This window comes from Hyperoodon ampullatus (assembly GCF_949752795.1).
Source record: "Hyperoodon ampullatus genome assembly, chromosome: 6".
Lineage (NCBI taxonomy): Eukaryota > Metazoa > Chordata > Mammalia > Artiodactyla > Ziphiidae > Hyperoodon > Hyperoodon ampullatus.
The window spans coordinates 68,157,775-68,179,770 of record NC_136919.1 but is presented as its reverse complement, the minus strand read 5'-3'; the positions used below and the strand labels follow the sequence as shown (position 1 = coordinate 68,179,770).

The following is a 21,996-nucleotide window of genomic DNA, read 5'->3' as shown; positions in this document are numbered from 1 at the left end:
CTCAGTCACTTAGTGTGTCTCCCCAGTAAGAAACCTAAATTGGTCAGTGAGATTTAGTTTAGGTAATATTTTAAAAGGTACAAATTTTTTCCTCATTTTGTTTTTCTCCCTCCCTTCCCCTTTCTTTCAGAGTAACACAGACACAAATTAATAGGGGAATCGAGAAAAAAATGTATTCTTTCCCAATGGGATGGATGAGGTAACATCCATCCATCCACCCATTCATTTGCTTTATAAGATGAGAAACTGAATTCTTTCCAGATAGGTGTCATGGAAAATAATCAGCTATGCTAAGTCCATAAAAATGGTAGATATTCTTAAGACTATAGTTTTTCCAAAATTTGAAGGGAAATTTTTTTTCCTTTTTTCCACCCCACCTCAGATTTACACAAAGAATGTAATTTCCTTTCAAGACATATGTTTTGGTGAGTCTCAATAATAGTAAAGTAAAAGAGGAGGACAAAGAATTGTTTGAAATAAAGTGATCTATTCACCTCTCAAGGCGATATCAACGGGGCTATAAAACTTTCAGTAAACACTGCGTTATGGACAAGAGGAGTCATGCCTCTTACCTGGTGTTTGGAAATTAAGGCGCCTCAGTTCTACTGGGTCTGTTGGATGGTGTGAAGGGACCTCCTTACTGTTTGGTATGCTGCTCTTTCTAGAATCAGACTCTGCCCTCTTCCTATAGGGAGAGAATAAAAATTTAAGAGTAAGACAACCAAAAAAATGGAAACAGATTTTAAAAAAGCAGAGTTATGCCCCTCCTAACCCCCCACGCCCCATTTTCAGGTTTAAAACTTTTTGACTTTTGTGACTTTGTTCAGGTTACTTTTTTTTTTTTTTTTTGCGGTACGCGAGCCTCTCACTGTTGTGGCCTCTCCCGTTGCGGAGCACAGGCTCCAGATGCGCAGTCTCAGTGGCCATGGCTCACGGGCCCAGCCGCTCCGCGGCACGTGGGATCCTCCCAGACCGGGGCACGAACCCGTGTCCCCTGCATCGGCAGGCGGACTATCAACCACTGCGCCACCAGGGAAGACCTGTTCAGGTTACTTTTTTTCTCTCCTAGCCTACAGTATTTCCTCAGGTCCGAAATTTTTAAGTGGATCATCTCAAAGTCCTCCTTTATCTCTGGATTTAAATAATTCAGTGATTCTACCTTTAGGCTTAAGGAGGTGTTGGTGAGATAGGTTTGGAAACTTGTTCAGCTTTTCTCCCTCATCCACTAGTTCTATTTGTGAGGGATAGGATAGAGTAACCCTAGTAAGCAATACTAAAATTGTGACTACCATGGGAAAAAACTCATAGAAACTACTGGGCCTCAAGCTAAACAACTAAATCTGCCCCCTCCTTTTCCCTTTAGGATACATGATTGGTGGCTACCAAGTGGACCTGCCCTGGATTTTCCCATAACCAGATAAATACAGTAAGTGCATTTCTAAGATTTCAAGTTAACCTAATACCTGGTAGGAGAATCAGGACCACACAAACCCAACATCCCTTTTCTCTTTTCAAATCCCAAGGAAAAAACAGTATTGGCTGTTTATGGTGTCAAGCTAACTATCTTTGCTTAAGGTGTCATAATGTAATTTTAATAAATGTCTATGCAAGAAATGTGAGGTTTTTTCTTAAGGTTTCTTTATCCTCCCCCACCCCCGCAAATAAATAATCACAGAGTAGTAGCTAGCTATTTTCTTTAAGGCTGAATTAGGTTAAAAACTCACTTAACTAATGGAGAACTTTTCAAACAGTGCTTTATTCCAAATACAGATTCCAGCATCTCCAGGCCAGAGGCATTATCCTAGCATCTCACCCCTGCTCAGAGCAAAGGCATTCTTATTTGGAGAAAGGGTGCAGCAGTATTTAGGAACTCTCCCTTTCTCTTTTTGATATGATGGTGGTACAGCTCGTTAGCGTTGCTGTGGCAGTGGGCTCTCATTGTGCCACCCAGGTCGTTGCACAGTTAGCCAGAGGGCTCCTGTTAAATAGCCTTTCTTTCCATCTCTGCTCATCTGTATAGAATAAAACCAACCAGGGGATGAAGGGACGACTGATGTGAAGGGAAAGCACACTTGATTTGCTCAAGTGCAATGCCTTCAGCAAAACATCCTCAGTGGAATGAATTTTTGGGGGTGAGTCCCGTTAGACACCTTGCTCTCTCAGAACCTTGGATTAACCTGTCTCAGGCTTTTGTTTCCACCTAAAAGTGTCAGGTATAGCCTTAGGACAGAGCATACTGCCAACCGGAGGAAAGCAGTGAGTTGGAGGCATGCCAAAGGTACTGGCAGCTCCAGTTATATGGAGTGGAAAATGAGAAGGAAAGGAAAAGAAGAGATGGAGAACTGGTCAGAAAGCTATGAGAAGTAAGAGAAAAAGGGTCTAGGAAGACAATGGGAAAGAAGGATATGATGACCACTTTCACAGTAGAAAATATCACCGTGTTTATGCTGTGGGTATGTGCCTCACAATACAGAGAGATGTTTTACTATCGAAGATGCAGAATCTAAATGGGTTAATGAAACACCACCGAGTGTGGCCAATCAATCCCACGTGTAACAAACATATGGTTGGTCTTCTCCAAGTAATCCCACTGGCCCTTTTCAGGTTTTGGTCTTTTCACACAATTTGGCACATGGCTTTACTGATGTGCCAGATCCAGTGACTGAAAACTGGATTTTTATCCCTTTTCAAAATGGCTCTACAGTCTTCCTTGCAGGATTATGGAAACCACATGAAGAAATATCTGGGCAAGGAGACCCTCACTCTTGCAGATATTGTGGGACACCCTCCTTATCTTCCTTTGCACTGAGGCCAGGCTGAGTGACGTGAGACACAGGGAAAGAAAAGAATACTCTCTAAAGACATTTACACAGTTTCTCTGGTGCCAGGAAAGCTGAAAATGCCATCTTGTTGCCCGATGAGTCTCGGAAAGCCCAGAGCATGGGGACTGAAGTTACAATTCATAATTGTAATAAATGGGAGGGGTGTCCTGACATTTAATAACTAACATCTCCCTCACCTAATCTGTCCAAGTAAGATAACCTCCAAGAAATCAGACTCCAGAAGTCCTAGCCAGCTAGGAAAATCAGCTGTTTAAATTTTATTTTGCTTCATTTAGTTTTGATGATCACAACATGGGTAATTCTGGCTGCCCACACGCTTTATCACATTATTTTTAAACAGAAATGTGTTAAAATGTTTGTCTTCTAACAAAGAATTTCTAAGGAAGATTTGCAAGATGAAGAGTTTGGTCATCATCAGTAACAGTAGTCATTTTTAAAAATTGAATTTACTGTTGCAAAGTATTAAATGGTGTATAATGATCTAAATCAGTCCCAACATGAACGTAAGGAGTAACATTTTTTTTTTCTGGTAAGTTTTCAGAGGTCTCATTATTCTCATTTTCATCTACTGACAGAAAAAAGCAACAAATAGTGACTTGAAACAGATTCTGAATTTTGCCTCGCTGTTTTATTTTTTCTATTAGGATTATAAAGTCCTAGGGTAAGTTTATTTCTCACAGTGAGAAGTATCTACCACGTGCAGGGGTTATCTGGGTGAAAAGAAAATAGAAGATCACATGACATTTCAGATACGGCAGAAACTGCTAATACCGTAAAAATATGTGGTTTTTTGGGGCTGTGAATACTGTACAACAAAAATGCTGCTCTGTGGTCTAAGCGGGGTTTTATTTTCACTTATTCTCACCTGGCTCTTATCTACAGGTAAAGCGGGGAGCAAAAATAAAAGGATGATCGTGTGGCAGATCATATCTGTTTACTTGGAACAAAGATATTCAGACATACGAGTACAGGCTTTTGGAAGAAATATACATATTTGAATATTCGTAGAGATTTCAAAGAAATCAATTCGGACACTTAATGATTCTGACATCATTAAGAATGGAACCCCAACTCTACGACTATTGGTGTGAATCTCCTTGGGTAAGTCAATTACAAACCTTAATTTCTTCACTTATAGAGAAAGAGTGTTAAGAGATGATATCTAAATTGTGGCTCATTTCTCTCATTTTAACAGAACAAGAAGGTAGTGATGAAATTGTGAAACGAGGACAGTGTTATAGTGAGAAGGTAGATCTCTGAGTGTATTAACTAGATTCAAAGTGTTTTGACTTTGGGCTAGAGAAATGATTTTGCATGTGTTTTCTGCTGGATTAATGGCAAGCACCCCTTCTCAGAGGTAGTCAGTTTCCTGCCAGTGAAAGTGTAATGCAGCTTGTTGACCAGCGTTAAGTGATTTTAGGGACAATAATACAGCAGTCATTCTCAAACTTTAGTGTGCATCAGAGTCACCGACGAGGGCTTGTTAAACGGCAGGCTGCTGGACCAACTCCCAGAGTTTCTGATTCAGTAGTTCTGGGATTTGGGGGAGCCAAGAATTTGTGTCTCTACCAAGTTCCTAGGTGACGCTGATGCTACTGCTGCTTGTCCAGGGGCCACTCAGAGAACCACTGTAATACAACATAGGGAGGAAGGCGGGTTAGAGGAGCATTGAGATCCTTTGCTTAGTTTAACTTCAATCAGGAATTCATATATAGATATCTAGGTATGTGTTAGAAAGCTGCAAGGTTAGCTTGGACTGATCAACAAACAAGCAGTATAAGGATTATTATTATTATTACTGCTATTATTATTCAAGGCTGGAAGACAGGGAAAATAATTTGGAATTAAATATAAGTTTTCACTAAGGCACTGACATCAACATTAGCAGGGTGTGAGAATGCTAGTATTCCTATACAAAGTGTCTTGAGATCAAACTTTCAGTAAAAACAAACAAAACAAAACAAAAATGGCTCACATTAACACATACAAATGCTCATTTAACCTTGACTACAAACAAAACTCTGGTTTTACTACCTTCTAAATTTGGCTTTAAATACTCTACATATATAGACAAACTATTTCCCCCGAATCATTTTAATATCAAAATTATTTTATATATATCTAGGCTTCGTCCATCTTCCCCTTGCCAGTTTCATCTTTTATATCCAACCTCCACCCTCATCCCCTCAATACCTCCAAAGTCTACCCGTATCTTTTTTTTTTTTTTTTTGTACTGAGCATTAAAGGGGTTTGTTCTCTATTCCTCACCTGTCAGGTTTACTGCTCCATTTTAATGCAGCAAAGAAAGAAAAAGAAAGGCTAAATGTTAGTTGGCCAATGGTAACAAGAGTAACCATGACAACCAATATTTAACAGTGCTCAGAATCAGGGATATATAACACATTAGAAAATGATAGCATATCAATATTTAAAGGCCTCTAAGCATGAAGCAAATGGAGGACATGAGCGTACATGGCTAAGCAAAACATTTGTGTGTGTGTTAATGTCAGACTCGCTTTTATTCATCAATCTACAAAACACTGCCACAATTAATTATATCGCAGGAAGTGTTTGATGGTAGAGATATAATTTGATTTTTACAAAACACGCCCTGAGACAACTGCTAATGTACTTAATGGGAATATAACCTCATTCCATATAAGAACTTTAGTTCATTTAAGATAAAGACTCTTCAGTTAAGAGATACAGTATTCCTTTAATGATTTAAAATACCTGCAAATTGCATTGACCTGCACAGAAATTTGCACAATTGCATAATACACAAGGTAATAAAGTGGCAGAAATGATTTCTTCAAACACCTTTTGACAAGTAAGGTGATCATAAATCTTTTTCTTCTCGTAAGAGATTAAATACATTTTCAGTTTTGGAAAATATAATATTCATCATTATAAATCTACAGAGCATGACCCATTTATATAGCTGTGCTAATCCAGAAAAGTATTTTATTACCAGCCACTGACATGACAGATATTTTCCTAGTCATAGAGGCACTGCTGTCTGTGAACACTTGCAGCTCATTCTCATAGACACTTTCACCTGTGATAATACGTGTATTGTTTAACCATGTTCTTTAGGCAGAGAGTATAACCTTCACCTGAAGAGAATTCATCTAAACAGTCTTCATGTTGAGGCAAATTGCAAAGTATTTAGGGAGTTCTCAAGTGCAAAAAATAAAGGTGCCAGGTCCACCTCAATGCGAATGAAATAATACCCATATTGCTGGAGTATCTGGCTTTAAGGCAATCCAGTCCATTTCTTTTCAAAAATACAAAGTCCACATTTAAATTGTACAAACACACACATACAAAGTGAATAATGAAAATGATATCAAACACAGGTTCTTCTTTTTATTCTTAAAGTAATTTAGCTGGTTGTACCAGGTTTTTTAAAAATTCCTACAAATGTTCTCAGCTTGCTTATTTTTAATCAGTGAGGTCATCAGTGAATCAGTTGTAGGAAAATCTGTTCCTCTGAGAGGAAGAGAAATACCTAGTGAATTGCCAGTTTCGTATATGAAAAGGCTGTTGAATATTAGGATGAACCAGTGCATAGCGTGCGCTTCACTCCCTCTGCCACAGAAAAGTCAGCCTTACTGCGCACATGGGTACATAGCTGGTACCAATATCTAAGTTTGAAATCTTTTGGAAGTGGTATATTTAAATTACAGGCTGAGGGTTTTATTACAGCTCGTCAGTCAAGACGAACGTGCTAATCAGTGATAGAGTAAACAAGAGGAGGGAACTGAGTGTATCACTATTTGACTTGTGTAAATTTGATTATTCAGTAGCCCCCTGTACCATGCACTCTACCGGGCACAAGGCATACAATGAGGAATAAGACGGAGTCCTTGACCTACAGTTTAGTGGGGGTAGAAAGCCAAGAAAATGGGCAGTGGCAGTAATGGGGTAGGTTCTATAATATAGAGAAGTAGAAAGTGCTCTAAGATCATACAGCAGGGGACCCTAAGGCAGCCTGAACTGGTACAGCACAGAGGACAGGAGGAGGACAGTCACTCAGAAAGGCTTTCATTTAGTAAGTGGATCTTAGCTTAGCTTATTTCTAAAAGGTGAGTTAGGTTTGGCCAGGCCAGGAGGAGTGGTTGTGGAGTGAGCGGAAAGGCTTTCCAGGTGTAGGGAAGGCATTGCCCAGAGTGGTGGGGCGTGGCAGCCTATTTCTTCATAGCACCTCAGAATAGTCTGGACTGCATTTCTTTCTTTGATAACACCTTGGAAATATACGTAGGGTTGATACAAAAAGAAGAATTAAAGAGGTAGAGCCCACAGGGAGCCAATGTTGGCTCTGGGAAAAGGTGAAAAAGCTGAAGTTTATATTTTAGTCACATCTACCGCACGGTCTTCACACATAAACAAAACATCTTGGGGTGGGGAATGGAAATTATTTACTTGCTACAGCACCCATTCACGTTAGACTATTACTATTCAAGAATGTGAATTTGGTCTAGACCATGCCTTAGCGCTTTCCAACCTCCTAATCCATTTTTTTTTTTCCTTCCATACTACACGGTAAATACTTTTCATAGAGTCAGTCAGGTTAACATTTTATTTTAAGAACATTTTCTCTAGGAATAATTCCTGCACAGTTTTAGAACTAACGACTGAAAAGCCTTACATGTGTAGCAGATGTGCAGGGTAGATGAACATCAAAGAGCCTTCAATTGCCTTATGGATTTTTTTCTTTGTAGGGGAGGATAGATGACATGGAGTCATTTAGAAAACTTACACGTGCACTGGAGGCAGAAATAATATAGTACTAATTCTGTTACTTGTTTTTTTTAGGTTCTCAGATTTAAAAAGGTCAATTATCTAATCTACATACTTACTTATTTTATAAAAGTGAAGAAACCGAGGCCAGGAGTGGTAGCATGACTTTCTACCCCATAGAGCCACCTAGTCACAGAGCTGGGACCTGAACTCAGGTTTCCTGCCTCCTAGTTTAGTATTTTTCTAAACTTTGCTACCTCTTCTCTCTGCAGTTTAAATTGTTAAATCATTGTATGTATCACATGTAGAGAACCGAATTTCCAAAGAATCCTAGTGCAAGAAAATTAACACTAAAGACCTACCAAACACATTTTAGTATTCTGATGGCCCTTTAGGCCCTTACAGAGGCTCCATGACATGTTTTGTCATTGATTCTCAATATATTATAGTTTTTAAATGATTAAATTTAAAACAAAGTCAGATGAATAGAATGTGAAATGAAAGTGTGCTCTTCCATATTAATATAATTAATAGGGGTAAGTCTCAAAGCCTCCTCAGAGAGCTCAGTGAAATGTATTTCTTTATATGGACGAACCATCCACAGCTACAGACCCATTCCTAACACAAGTAGTCTTGTAAACAGGTGTGTATTACCAACAGGATATATGTGAGTCAACAATATTTTATACTCATTCCCTACTCAAAGTATTATTTGCACACAGGCAGTGAAATACTTGAAAAATAATAATGATGATAATAATACATTCCATTCTGAGTCATTACCAATGACCTATGTATAAACTGAAAGGCACCTAAAAAGAGGGATATAGTGTGTTTGTTTGTTATATAATTTTCTTTGCTCAGAATCCAAGCTATTAAAGACACTATTCATTGCCTACAGAAGATTTCCTCTTGAACTGTTTCATGATAATCAGGAAGGACATTGTTGGGTCTACTTGAATTTCAAGTCAGGAATGTTCTTTACTGCTGAAGCAAGCATTTCTATTTCAGAAATGCTTCATGGGCTTTCAGATGGTTAGCTAAATATACTTAGCATTCGAGGATGTGTGCATTTCCCAACAATTGCATTAGACGATGCTTACATATGCACACACTGAAATGCAACTTCAACAGTCATAAAAATCTTTAAATACGATGCCTCTTTTTGCAGGATTAGGAAAAACTATAACTGAGTTTATTTTTTTCAAGCACGTGTGGATACAGAAAACTTTAAAAGGATTTCTAGTGGGTTGGCCAAAAAGTTCGCTCGGGGTTTTCATCTGGAAAACCCCGAGCGAACTTTTTGGCCAACCCACTAATTACCAAGCTTATAATCTTATTTCTTCACATTCACAGGGCCACGCCCATATCTACTGCGTGGCATGACTTAATGATAGCCGGATAGATTCACCACTTAAAAAAAGGTAAGCATCTTGTTCATTTTGAGTCATCACACAATGTCACGTGATATGATCTAGAACTGCAACTGTCAGCAACCAGTTGTTTTCTGATCTGACTCCCACAGCAGGATGTGACCACTTAAATAAATGTTTTACAGAAAACAATTAGAATTCTATTTTTACTTTTTTTCTTCTTGTATTCTCTTCTGATAATAAGTGTGGTACCTGAACAGCAAAGCTGCTGCCTGGACTCGGACTCACATAGGATCTCTTACTGTTCTGGAATATGTGGGGACCTCGCACTTCCTGCCCTTTAGCTCCTACATAAGAGAGAAGTGATCAACTACAACAGGCTCCTTACCATACACACTGATAAGATACAGACTGGGATGGGAAGACTGAAACCATCAACTAAAATATTTTGGCCTGTCAAGCACTTGCTTTCTCAGCTAGCTATTATTTTATGGAGTGGACAATTGAGTGATCAGGAAAAATAATGATGGATTTTTTTTTCTTTCTCTAATTCTAGAAGAGGATAGGCGATTTAATGGGCTATGGTATGAACTTCTTTAACTTGTCCTTTTTTCCTCAGCTCTGGAGTAGAATGGAATACAGCCTCATAAGAGAGAGTTTTTCAAGGGAGAAGTGTCTGTCTTGAAAAGTATTTTTTGGAGTCAAAAGAAGAGCTTACGAAAAAAGAGCTATTCCAAGAACATAAGAACAAAGGAATGCAGGTAGGAATAATTAATGTAAACCCAATAAAGGGAGATATATGGGTAGGAAAAAGAGATAATGAAAATAAGATATCTTGTCAGATTAAAACATGTAAGCAAGAATCAATCAAAATGAAGACATTCTCATCTAATTTTGAAGGTCAAGGTTATAGTGAGGGAAGAAGAGAGACAAACTATCTTGCAGAAAGAAGAGAGTAACTTCAGTGGCATTCCAACAGATGACACACTACAAACGAAACACAGATTAAAGGTTCCTGAAAATAAAATTTGGAATGGAAGAAAAGAAAAATTGATATAAAGGGAGAGAATTCAGAATTTAGTCATTCTACATGTTTAAGAGAGTAGCTGTTAATTGTTAAAATTTTGTACATTATATTTTTTAGGTCAGAAAGGATTAAGGGGAAGAAGAATTACTCACGTCTTCTATCCAACTGCCTAAGCAGTGACCTAGGGGAAGAAATCTTGCTTATGTGTAATGGAGGCAGAAATGGGATTGACAAGAGTGGATCAGAAAACATGGGTAAATATGGGTTATTTGCATCCCACCTGTGGTCAGACACTAAATCGTATTGATACGTTGGGGGGGGGGTATCAAGACTAAGGTTATATTTTTCTTAAAGGAAAATGGTACCTTGCATTTCCTCTTGGACACAAATGGGAAAAGTTCATCTCTTCCTCTCTTTTCTTTCTTTGCTCTTCAATTGTTAGCCACTTTTGAAAATAGCCACAGGGGTGAGGGGAGGGTGGGGAATCTCAGCCCATGTGCAAGTTAGTTAGACTTATGAAATGGACACAAATGTACAAACTTGATCTAAAACAATCCAGTTTGAGCTTCCTTGGGATTATCTGCTTGTGAATGTAGTAACATCTCAGCTGTCATGCAAAGCACTCATTCTGCATAAGTAAGTATCTCAGAAGATGGAGGTTGGGATCCATGCCTGCTAGGCAACAGAGTCTATACCACACGGTGAATGAGATTTTAAATAGCTGAGTCTTTACATTTTGTTCTAATGCTAATGGACACATTTTTGTCCAGTGATTATTGGAAGTCTTTCTACTAAGATCAACCACACAATGACCCTAGAAGGATAATAAAAGTCTTTGCAATAGAAATATTGGGCAAACCTACCTTTTGTAAAGAAGAATGGCTATGACAATGCAGATGATAAAGACCACTGCAAGGACAGGACCTACAACCCAGATCAAGCCTTCTTCTTCATCTGTGATTGGCTGTGGATCCAAATCCATTGACACAACAGGATCAGAGTAAGGGCTGGTTGCATACATCTTCTGAGGAAAAACAGAATCTATGTTAGTTATAAAATAATGCCTTTCTAGAAAGTATCTTTAGCATTAGAAGAAGCAAAGATTCAGAACATTGTGGATTTGATAATAAGTGTGTAAAATAAAAAAGGAAGGGAGAGAAAGGAAGAAAAAAGAGGTTTTTGTAATCGAAATTTCCTTTAAAGTATTTTACAATAAAATTTTTGATGGTATAAATTACTCCATAGATACTTTTTCACTGGGATCTATATGTGGCACATTAAATGATCTTATGAAGTATGAGTACCAGTAAATTAAGCAGTCACAAAATGTTCAATGAGCATTTACATTGTGCCAATGTGTTACATGTGATGTGAAAAATAGAAAAATATTATAGTTCCAGCCATTAGGATATCATCACTCACTCAGTTGAGACCAAATTAAAAGAAAGTAAACATTTATACAGCAAAATATCAGTATTGCGTTAAATTATGTAAGTAGTCCTAAGTACTGCACCTTAGTAAGAAAATGAAGGCCAAAATCTACAACTGCAAAAGAAAAGTCCAGTGTTCAAATTATAGATGCAACACACATGAAAGTGATAACAATATGGCTTTTTAGAAGGTAACATTTTGAGAACTTACTTAAAAGGATTTAGCATATCTATTTAATTTTATTACAGTACTGCTCAGAGGTTGGTATGACTGTTCTCAAGAGAAAATTGATAAACAGAAAAGGAAAACCTTAAATACACTGTTTGTGGGAATGTAAATTGGTACAGTCATTAGAGAACACAGTATGTTGGTTCCTCCAGACATTAGAAATAAAAGTACCATATGATAAATCCCACTCCTGGGTATATATCCAAAGGAAATGAAATCACTGTCTCAAAGAGATATCTGCATACCTGTGTCCTCTGCAGTATATTCACACTATCTAACACATGGAAGCAACATAAGTTTCTTTTTATGGATGAATGGATAAATGTGGTTATATATATACACAGATACATACACACACAATGGAATATTATTCAGCCATTAAAAGGAGAAAAAAAAGGGAGAAAATCCTGCCATCTGTGATGACATGGATGAATCTGGAAGGCTTTACGCTAAGTGAAATAAGCCAGACAGAGAAAGACATATATTATATGGTTACAAGAAGAATGAGTTCTGAAAATCTGAAGTGCAGCAAGGTGACTATATGAGTAACACAGAATGGTATACCTGAAAGTTTCTGAGAGTAGATCTTAAACATTCTCACCATACACACGAAACAAACAATTTTCTTGATCTTGGTAATCACAGCATTTGTGTATACAGAACTATATAAAATCATCACATTGTGCATTTTAAATATGTGCCACTATATTTGGCAATTATTCCTCAATAAAGTTGCAAAGATATATATATATATGGAAAGTCACTTGGTGAAGGAAGGGACTGCATATGCATGAATTCTGTTTCTGTAATATCTTGTTTTGTTCTGTCCCATTTTAGACTCTCTCAGAAAAATATTCTGTTGACTCTGCCCCTCTTTAAAATACTGGTTTTCCCAGTAGAGACCAGTCCACATTCACGAGCTGCCCCACATGTCTTAAGAATAAACAAACAGCTCACACAGCTCAATAACAAAAAAACAAACAACCCAATTAAAAATTGGGCAGAAGACCTAAATAGACATTTTTCCAAAGAAGACATACAGATGGCCAAGAGGCACATGAAAAGATGCTCAACATCACTAATTATTAGAGATGCAAATCAAAACTACAATGAGGTGTCAGCACACACGGGTCCAAATGGCCATCTTCAAACAGTCTACAAACCATAAATGCTGGAGAGGGTGTGGAGAAAAGGGAACCCTCTTGCACTGCTGGTGGGAATGTGAATTGGTACAGCCACTATGGAGAACAGTATGGAGGTTCCTTAAAAAACTACAAATAGAACTACCATATGACCCAGTGATCCTACTCCTGGGCATATAGCCTGAGAAAACCATAATTCAAAAGGACACGTGCACATGTGGATGATCCTCAGGTCCATCCACCCTCTTTCCAGCCTCACACAACCACATTTCTCATTACCTCATTCATGTTCACCCAAACCATATCAAGAATTTCTTCCTTCCTCTAACAGTCTCCACTGCTGCTAGAGTTATGATCCTAAACTGCATCTGTAAAACCTTCAGGAGGCTCTCTGGGGATTCCTAAATAAAAGCTAGACATCTTAGCATGGTTCTTAAGGGCCTCCACAATTTTGTTTGAAACTTTCTTACCACACATAACGTGTTCCATCACAATAGACTTCTTGCTGCTGCTACCAAAATGCTCTCTTCTCGCTCTTTAACCCCCTCACATGTTCCACATTTAGCTCCCGCAATCCGACTCCAAGGCCTCACTTAAATTTTGCCTCCGTTGAAGCTGCCTCTCCTTAACTGAAAATAATTGGTCATTTCACAAAATGTAGGTAAAAGTCATTTTAACAATTTGAAGTTATTCGTTTTTTAATGGTAATGGCCAGACTCTATTTTGGTTTTTCATTTGTGTACATGCCTTATCTTCTTTAATGAAACTATAAACTCCTTGAAAGTAAAGATTTATTTACAGTTTGTATGCTTAAAGCAGCAAGTACAGAACTGTGCATTTAGTGGGTTCCCAGAAAATCTTTGTTGAAGCAAATAAAATGCTCATTTTTTTCAAATGGCTGACTGACATTATTAAAGCATGAAAGAGTATACTCATTTTTCCACTATCAGTAAATATATTTAATTATTTTCAGTCTGCATTTTTTAACAATTAGGGCATATATTCTGAATTTAAGTAGGACAAACTCAGCAGTCAATCTGGAGAACACATGCCCACCAAATGCCTGTATGCTATTCTCCCTTTCCATTTTCCTCACTATGTCCAGGAAAGAGATTGACCAGACTTTCAGATTTTCTAATGCATCTAAAGAATACAAAAACTCAATAGGTTTCTAACCTTCTTAGGGGCTGATTAAAAAAAACAAAAAAGATATGTACAGTGTAAGGATTTACACAAAGGACTTAGCAAATACACTCTATGTGCAAGAAACATGATTCTTTTATATAATTGTTTGTTTTGGTTTAAATTTTCCCCTTTCCATTTTGTAGGTCACACTCAAATTGTTTGGGAGACTTAAGTAAGCAAAACTCTCTGATTTGAAATTCTTTACCAAGAGCCTTTTAGATAATAATCTTGGTTAGCCAAGATGGAAATCTAAGCAGAGGTTTTTCCCAAAGTACATAGATTTCCAACCCAAATCAGGAAACAGAGACATGTGAAAATGAAAAGAAAACATAACGGTAAAATGATATCAGCCTTATGAAAAGTAGAATTTGTTCAGTATGTGGGAGTAATGGAAAAGATTAAACGTTTGGTCATTCTAAACCAGTCCTTTGATATTCTTAATGAGGCAGTTAATTGGGGAAAAGCTCATGTCTTTGGGGGGGAAGGGGGATATTTTCTGTATGCAAATTATCATCCCACCCTTGGAGTGGTTAGCCACTTTAACAATCACTCTTGAAAATTTGAGGTTTACAAAAGACTGTATCACTACGAGCATTATACCAGCTGGATACAAGTCTATAAATGCTGGCATGAACACACATAGGAAACATAAAGGAAATACTGTTAGCTTTGAGAGCGATGTTGAAAAAGATGATGGAGAAAAGGGGCAATTTAGACAATATATATTTGGGAAGAAATCCTAATTATATAATTAATGAAACAGTGAGATGACATACTAAGGGAAGAGGTGAACTATTCACCAATGGTGATGAAATGTATCAACTAGTTGAAACGTCTGTTAGAAACCAGAGTCTCTGACAGTGCATGATCTGATGAGATTCCTTTTTCCTGGATTCTCTGATCTATCTCAGTGCTCTGAACGTGCTTTCGGAAACGTCCTAGAGCTATTTAAAGAAAATTTCTTTCAAATATCTAAAAGTCATTAAAAAAAAGGATAAGATGGTTCCAACATTCCATTCCCTTGATGTTCTGCCTTAAAACCTTCAACTAGGAAGAGAAAGCATATCCGTGCATTAAAAGTTCCAGGAAGCCCATCACTTTGTTTTCAAATGACATCCTGTGTGCAAAAAAAAAAAAAACCAGGCAGAAAGGCTGCCTTTGTGTTTTGATTTTCCACGAGGGAATTCCTTCAGTCATTTGAAGAGAAGCCCCACTGTACATGCTAACACCTGATATGGAGAAATCTTTGATATATCTCAGACTTCCTATACTGGGGAAGGGACTGGCTCTATCTAGTTGCCACACCTGTCAGTTTTAAGCCCCATTAGAAAGGTATAGTTTTGAATATGTATATTAAATGTTAATGTGAACCGCCACTTCAAAATCTACCTCCCTCCCATCTACAATTTCTTGCCCTCTCTCTCTGTTTTTAACATTCAAAGCAACTGAAGCACAAAATAACATAAGAGCAAGATGAATTACATAAAAGAAGACAACTCATTATTTAGAGGACCTTAGGAATTCTCTGTTTTATTGAATTGTTTTCTAACTTTCTTGGCTTTTCACTGATAAAGTCCCTGGTAAATTGCTATAATTTAAAACACAGGCTATGCTTGCCTTTTCCTAGATGGAACTTCCCTTGAATCTGGGCAGAAAGCACTATGGGTTCACTGGTAGTTATAGGAGAATAAAATACATACAATCACCCCCCCTCAATCAATATTTTCAAGTACTTGGAAATGTACTATGTTAAATCTCAGAGCTTGTTAGTTACTATTGTAATCACACAGGCTAAGATCTACTAGGTATTATGCAACATACCTAATATTAAATATATATTTGAGAACAGTCATTTTAAGAGGATGAGGAAGGAGATGAGCAATGATGGCTGTCACCCTCCTATCCAGATGTGTGTCACATCAAAAGGTCTTACGAACCATGCCCCTATAAAAGGCATCCAAATTGGAAAGGAAGAACTAAAACTGTCATTATATGCAGATGACATGTACTATATATAGAAAACCCTCAAGTCACCACCAAAAATATTATTAGAATTAGCAAATACATTCAGTAAAGTTGCAGGTTACAAGATTAACATACAGAAATCTTGCTTTTCTATACACTAATAATGAACTATCAGAAAGAGAAAGCAAGAGAACAACCCTGTTTAAAATTGCATCAAAAATAATAAAATATCTAGGAATAAACTTAACCAAGGAGGTGAAAGACCTATATTCTGAAAACTATAAAACACTGATGAAGGAATTCGAAAATGATAAAAAGAAATGGGAAGATATTCCATGTTCTTGGATTGGAAGAATTAATATCGTAAAATGTCCATACTACACAAGGCAATCTACAGATTTAATGCAATCCCTATCAAATTACCCATGGCATTTTCCACAGATCAAAAACAACACTAAGATTTATATGGAACCACAAAAGATTCTGAAAAACCAAAACCATATTGAGAGAAAAAGAACTAAGCTGGAGGAATCATGCTCCCTGACTTCAGACTATACTATGAAGATACAGTAATCAAAATACTATGGTACTGACACAAAAACAGACACACAGATCAGTGGAAAAGAATAGAGGCTCTAGAAATAAACCCATGCACCTATGGTCAATTTTTCTACTACAAAGGAGGCAAGAATATACAATGGAGAACAGACAGTCTTTTCAACAAGTGGTGCTGGGAAAGCTGGACAGCTACCCGTAAAAGAATGAGATTAGAACATTCCCTCACACCATGTACAAAATAAACTCAAAATGGATTAAAGACCTAAATGTAAGACCTGACACCATAAAACTCCTAGAAGAGAGCATAGGCAGAACATTCTTTGACATAAATTGTAGCAATTTTTTTTTTTTGGATCTCCTAAGGCAAAAGAAATAAAAGCAAAAAACAACAAACAAAAAATGGACCTAATTAAACTTAAAAGCTTTTGCACAGCAAAGGAAACCATCAACAAAACAAAAAGATAATCTACTGAATGGGAGAAAAATATCTGCAAATGATATGACCAATAAGGGCTTAATATCCAAAATATATAAACAGCTCATACAACTCAACATCAAAAAAACAGACAACCCAATTAAAAATGGGCAGAAGTCCTGAATAGACATTTTTCGAAAGAAGACATACAGACAACAGGCACATGAAAGGATGCTCAACATCTCTAACCATCCAAGAAATACCCATCAAAGCCACAATGAGATATCACCTTAAACCTGTCAGAATGGCTATCATCAAAAAACAAATGTTGGCGAGGATGTGGAATAAAGGGAACCCTTGTACACTGTTGGTGGGAATGTAAATTGGTGCAGCCACTATGGAACACAGTATGGTGGTTCCTCAAAAAACTAAAAATAGAACTACCATATGATCCAGCAGTCCTACTCCTGAGTATGTATCTGAAGAAAATAAAAATGCTAGTTTGAAAACATACAGGTACCCCAATGTTCATAGCAGCATGATTTACAATAGTCAAGATATGGAAGCCACCCAAGTGTCCATTAACAGATGAATGAAGAAAATGTACATATATGCAATGGGATATTACTCAGCCGTAAAAAAGAATTATGCTATTTGCAACAACTTGGATGAACCTAGAGAGAATTATGCTTAGTGAAATAAGTCAGAAAAAGACAAATACTGTATGACATCACTTATATGTGGAATCAAAAAAATAAAACCAATGTGTATAACAAAACAGAAACAGACTCACAAAGAACAATCTAGCGGTTACCAGTGGGGACTGGGTTAGGGCAAGAGAGGGGTGTGGGATTAAGAGATACAAATGCCAAAACAAAAAACAAACAACAACAACCAAAAGAACCATGCCCTATCAATTTGGCACTTCATAAACTAGATGTCCATCTAAATTTCCTGTCATTAGGGACACAGCCTTACTTGTAACAAAATCTCAAGCAGATTACTCAGCAATGTTCAAAGAGTAGGCAGCCTGTTACTACATCTAAGTTAGCGAAATCTCTTGAGAAATAATTAGGGTGCATGTACCTATGTATCCCCAAATAACCAAATTCTGGTGAAAAATGTATACGAATACCATAGGAAATTAGATGGATGCCATCACAATTAACTTACAGACTCTGCGTGTTCCATCACTGCTAACACAAAGAAGACATATTCTTGACCACTTTGGAGTTGCTTGTTTGTAAATCCACCATAATGTTTGTCGTCCCCCAGGGTGAACTCAGTGGGAAGGACATCAAAGTGAGCGGCAATATATGGCTTCAATTCAACTTCTCTCCCATAACGAATGCTTCTGCGTTTCCTAGATATCTCTTTAAGCAGCTAAAGGAAAAAAAGTGGGAAACAGAGAAAGAAATGTAAACAACAATAACCCAACTTAATGACAATTTAATGGGAGAAATTAATTCAGGGCTGGGAACAACCCAAATACAATGTGTCCGCAATATGCCTAGTATGTCAGCATTACTAAATCTCAGTCTCTCTGTCTTCCAAAGGTAAGGCGCTGAATGGCAAGGCTCAGGCTGTAAACACAGGACAATTAGATCCTTTACTGGTAGTTCACATCACTGTCCACTCTAATGAAGTCCTCTCAAAGAACAAGAATGCATTATAACTTGTCTATGGAAAAAATCAGCTTGATTCACAAGAGCCCGTCATGCAGGCTTTATCACTTACTTATTAAACAAGTAGTACCCTCAGATAAAGCCATCAAAACTTTCAAAGACCAACCCTTTGGAGAGATTAGTACCATTTTAGATTACTTTTAGTAATGAGATAACTTGTATGATGTATATTCCCTCAAATCAGCAGAAATAGAATCTGATGACCAATTTTTAATTGACATATATGTATATATATATATTTTTTGTGGTACGCGGGCCTCTCACCGCTGCGGCCTCTCCCGTTGCGGAGCACAGGCTCCGGACGCGCAGGCTCAGCGGCCACGGCCCACGGGCCCAGCCGCTCCGCAGCACGTGGGACCCTCCCGGACCGGGGCACGAACACGCGTCCCCTGCATCGGCAGGCGGACTCCCAACCACTGCGCCACCAGGGAAGCCCTAATTGACATATTTTAAATAGACATTGTCACTTATTTAATGATTTCTGGCTTGACTTGGTTCCTTGATTAACCATTTGGGATAAAATGGTAAAATTCCTTGCATTTATCATGGCACCAAGTTTTTCTGGAGCTAATAGCTCTCTGGAGATGTTGAATTATCTTGCCAGGTGATAAAGGCAGGGTAGAGAAAAAATAATTTTACTATTACACTGAAGAAAACAAATATAAACATGTACACACACAACTCCTTCATGTATTTCTAAAAGAAAAAAAAAAGTACAAATTATGGTTTGATACTCTATTGTTTTGCATTCACTCTTTTATTAGGAGAAACTCATGTTAATGATATTTCATGACAATTCCAAAATGATGTTTAAGTTATCTCTGTCTGCTTCCATTAAATACTGGTATTTTATAGGGCTTAACAGAGAAAAAGAAGTTTATAGCAGTCTGAGATGCCTTTTGATGTAAGGGACAACTTAACTGGTGTTTTGAAAGAATTCTGATTTGTTTTACTATCTCTACGGAAAAGACTATCTGAGAGCCTGGTGCAATGAAGGCCAGGCTTCTGTAATAATAACGGCTGCAGACTGTATATACGGCAAATACCAAATCCTTACGTTAGGAACCTGATGGTAAACTACAGTCTCTTCAACACAGAATGTAAATGTGCTCAGCTGGTCAAAATTATAACTTAAAAATGTAAAAAATCACCCTCTTGGTTATATAGATAATTTGTGCCCATGTTATTGAATACTTATAATGTTCTCAAATTTTCTGTTAAGTTTGAGTTTCTTGATACAATTAAAATTACATGAAATGTAAGTTCTTTTATAAAAACCACAGCAGACTTGTTTAGCAAATTGGGACCATCTGATGATAAATTCAGGTAGACTGATCAATTATGGACCAACTGAGTTGTAATAAAGCAAGTCCAGAAACTTAGCACTATCTTTCAATCCTGTTGTCACATTTAGGTTTTATAATAATGAAGATAATGACAGTAATGCCTTTCTTTGTTAACCAATTCCTAGGTGCCAGGCACCATTCTCAGGAGACTAAATATGGCTTAGTTCATTTACTCATAAAAACTCTATGAAATAGGTTATCATTATCCCCATTTTATAAATGAGGAAACTGAGGCAGAATAGAAAGTGACAATACTGGATTCAATTGGTGAAATAAAATGAAATTACATGTAAGAGATTTTTTCCAACCATATTTTTATTTACTTAATGGCTGCACAATATCAAAGAAACATAATTGCAACGTTTAGGCTAAATTAATAATGTTAACTCTTTTAACTCAGTCTATACTTAAGTATATAATTTTTGTGCATCTGCTTTCATTAACACAGATAAATGCGTACTTAGATGTCTTTTTCCTAGATTCTTTTAACATGGGTTTTTAAAAATTCTGATGTAAATATTTAAGGTATACTTGAAAAGTCACTACATAGGTTATTGTTGATATGTAGTCATTTATGGGCCATTACTTAGAGAAGGACAAATGCAGTGCAGAAGCGCTGAAAAGCTTTTTGAAGTTGGTTAGTCAGAAACATTTACCATCAGTTTTTTATGCAACTGTGTTCCCTCTTCTACTTCACTGATCAAACCCTACCTTGATTTTATTCATATTTCAGATGTAGGCAACTGTCATAATTCATCCATATCACTGTCATCCCTGTGAGTACCTTTTGCTAGGGTTTCTTTAGAAGACTTCGAGGAAGTACTTTAACAGATTTTAGTGCTTTGGTGCTCCTTAGACCCATTGCTGCCATTCATTAAGGTCAGACCTGGAACATCAACCCTGGCCCTGTAGCTTGCTCTAATCTCTGTAGGATGCTCCCTGTGTTATACTTTAAATGGGTCAAGTGTGCTCAGATGACACTGAAGTGAGCCAGTATGTTGAAGTTACAACCACAAATGACCACATTATTTTACAGCAAGCCTTTGAAGTACAATGCGATGAAAAGCTTATGATGTATTACCAGACCTTCCCTGAATTAAATATAACTAACATTTTAGGAGTCATTCTGTCCAGAATTCATTTTGACTATGAACGTCTGCTCTGCCCAGTCTGACCCTGACAACTAAGAGTTCCAGTCTATGAATTTATTATGTGAAGATTATCCCCAGACAAAGGATAAATGAGCTCAGAAGATAATATTGAGAGTGACTCTGTTTAGAAAGCCTCTTTCCATTTTTTATGGGCCTAGGTGTGAGGCCTACATGTGGAAATCCCCTTAGGCCACCATTCTATTTGATGACGGGGTTTCAACGATTTGAATTATAGGCCTTTCTAAAAAATCACTTGGTCAAATACATTTAAGAGAGGAACACTGCTTTGTCAAACCTGGCAGTACCAAGCTATAGATAAAATTACTACAATGCTTTTATTATCCATGGCAGAAAGAAAAATACATGTCTGTAGGGATCAGAAACTGGATGAGTAAGCACAAAGTGAGGCCATAGCCTACTTTCATTTGTTCCCCTCCACAATAGTTACAAGATGTATTGGAGGTTTCCAGAAGATATATAAAGGACTTTAGTTTTTTATCAGAAATAATTTTCATTTTCCAGTCAATGCATATCTTATTTCTTCCACCATTAATTCTACAATGTGGTCTCAATTATATCAGTAAGAAAAGTGGGAAAGAACCCATCCTGACCCCAAAATTTTGAATTAATAAATGTTCTTTATCAAACTATTATACAGATTAATGCACTACAATTTGTGGGATGATTAAAATGACCCTTTGTTATGGGAATCAGCAGCAGAGACCCATAGAATGTAATTGCAAGAAAGTTCAATGTCATATAGCTCTATACTTTAATCCATTAGAACTGATGTGCATTTTGGAGGTTAAAACCTAGCTGTAAAAGAGAATCAGCTTCCTATTACTTACTACCAAATGGCTCCACTTCTAAGGAAAGCTTTTTTTTTTTTTTTTTTTTTTTTTTA

At 37.2% G+C, this 21,996-nt stretch overlaps 1 protein-coding gene across 10 annotated transcripts in view; it reads right to left on the bottom strand.

The window, feature by feature from the left end:
• PTPRD (protein tyrosine phosphatase receptor type D) overlaps positions 1 to 21,996 on the bottom strand; it is a gene marked incomplete at both ends in the record, with an annotated part of 413,617 nt that overhangs the window by 115,774 nt on the left and 275,847 nt on the right. For 6 of the 10 annotated variants that reach the window (XM_079706285.1, XM_079706286.1, XM_079706284.1 and 3 more), the window contains 3 exons: positions 573 to 685; positions 10,850 to 11,010; positions 18,084 to 18,293. In XM_079706285.1, the coding sequence (XP_079562411.1) occupies positions 573 to 685; positions 10,850 to 11,010; positions 18,084 to 18,293 (484 nt within the window). Of the gene's footprint in view, positions 1 to 572; positions 686 to 5,111; positions 5,127 to 10,849; positions 11,011 to 18,083; positions 18,294 to 21,996 lie in introns of all 10 variants that reach the window. The other 4 variants (XM_079706279.1, XM_079706278.1, XM_079706281.1 and 1 more) reach the window with 2 other exon arrangements.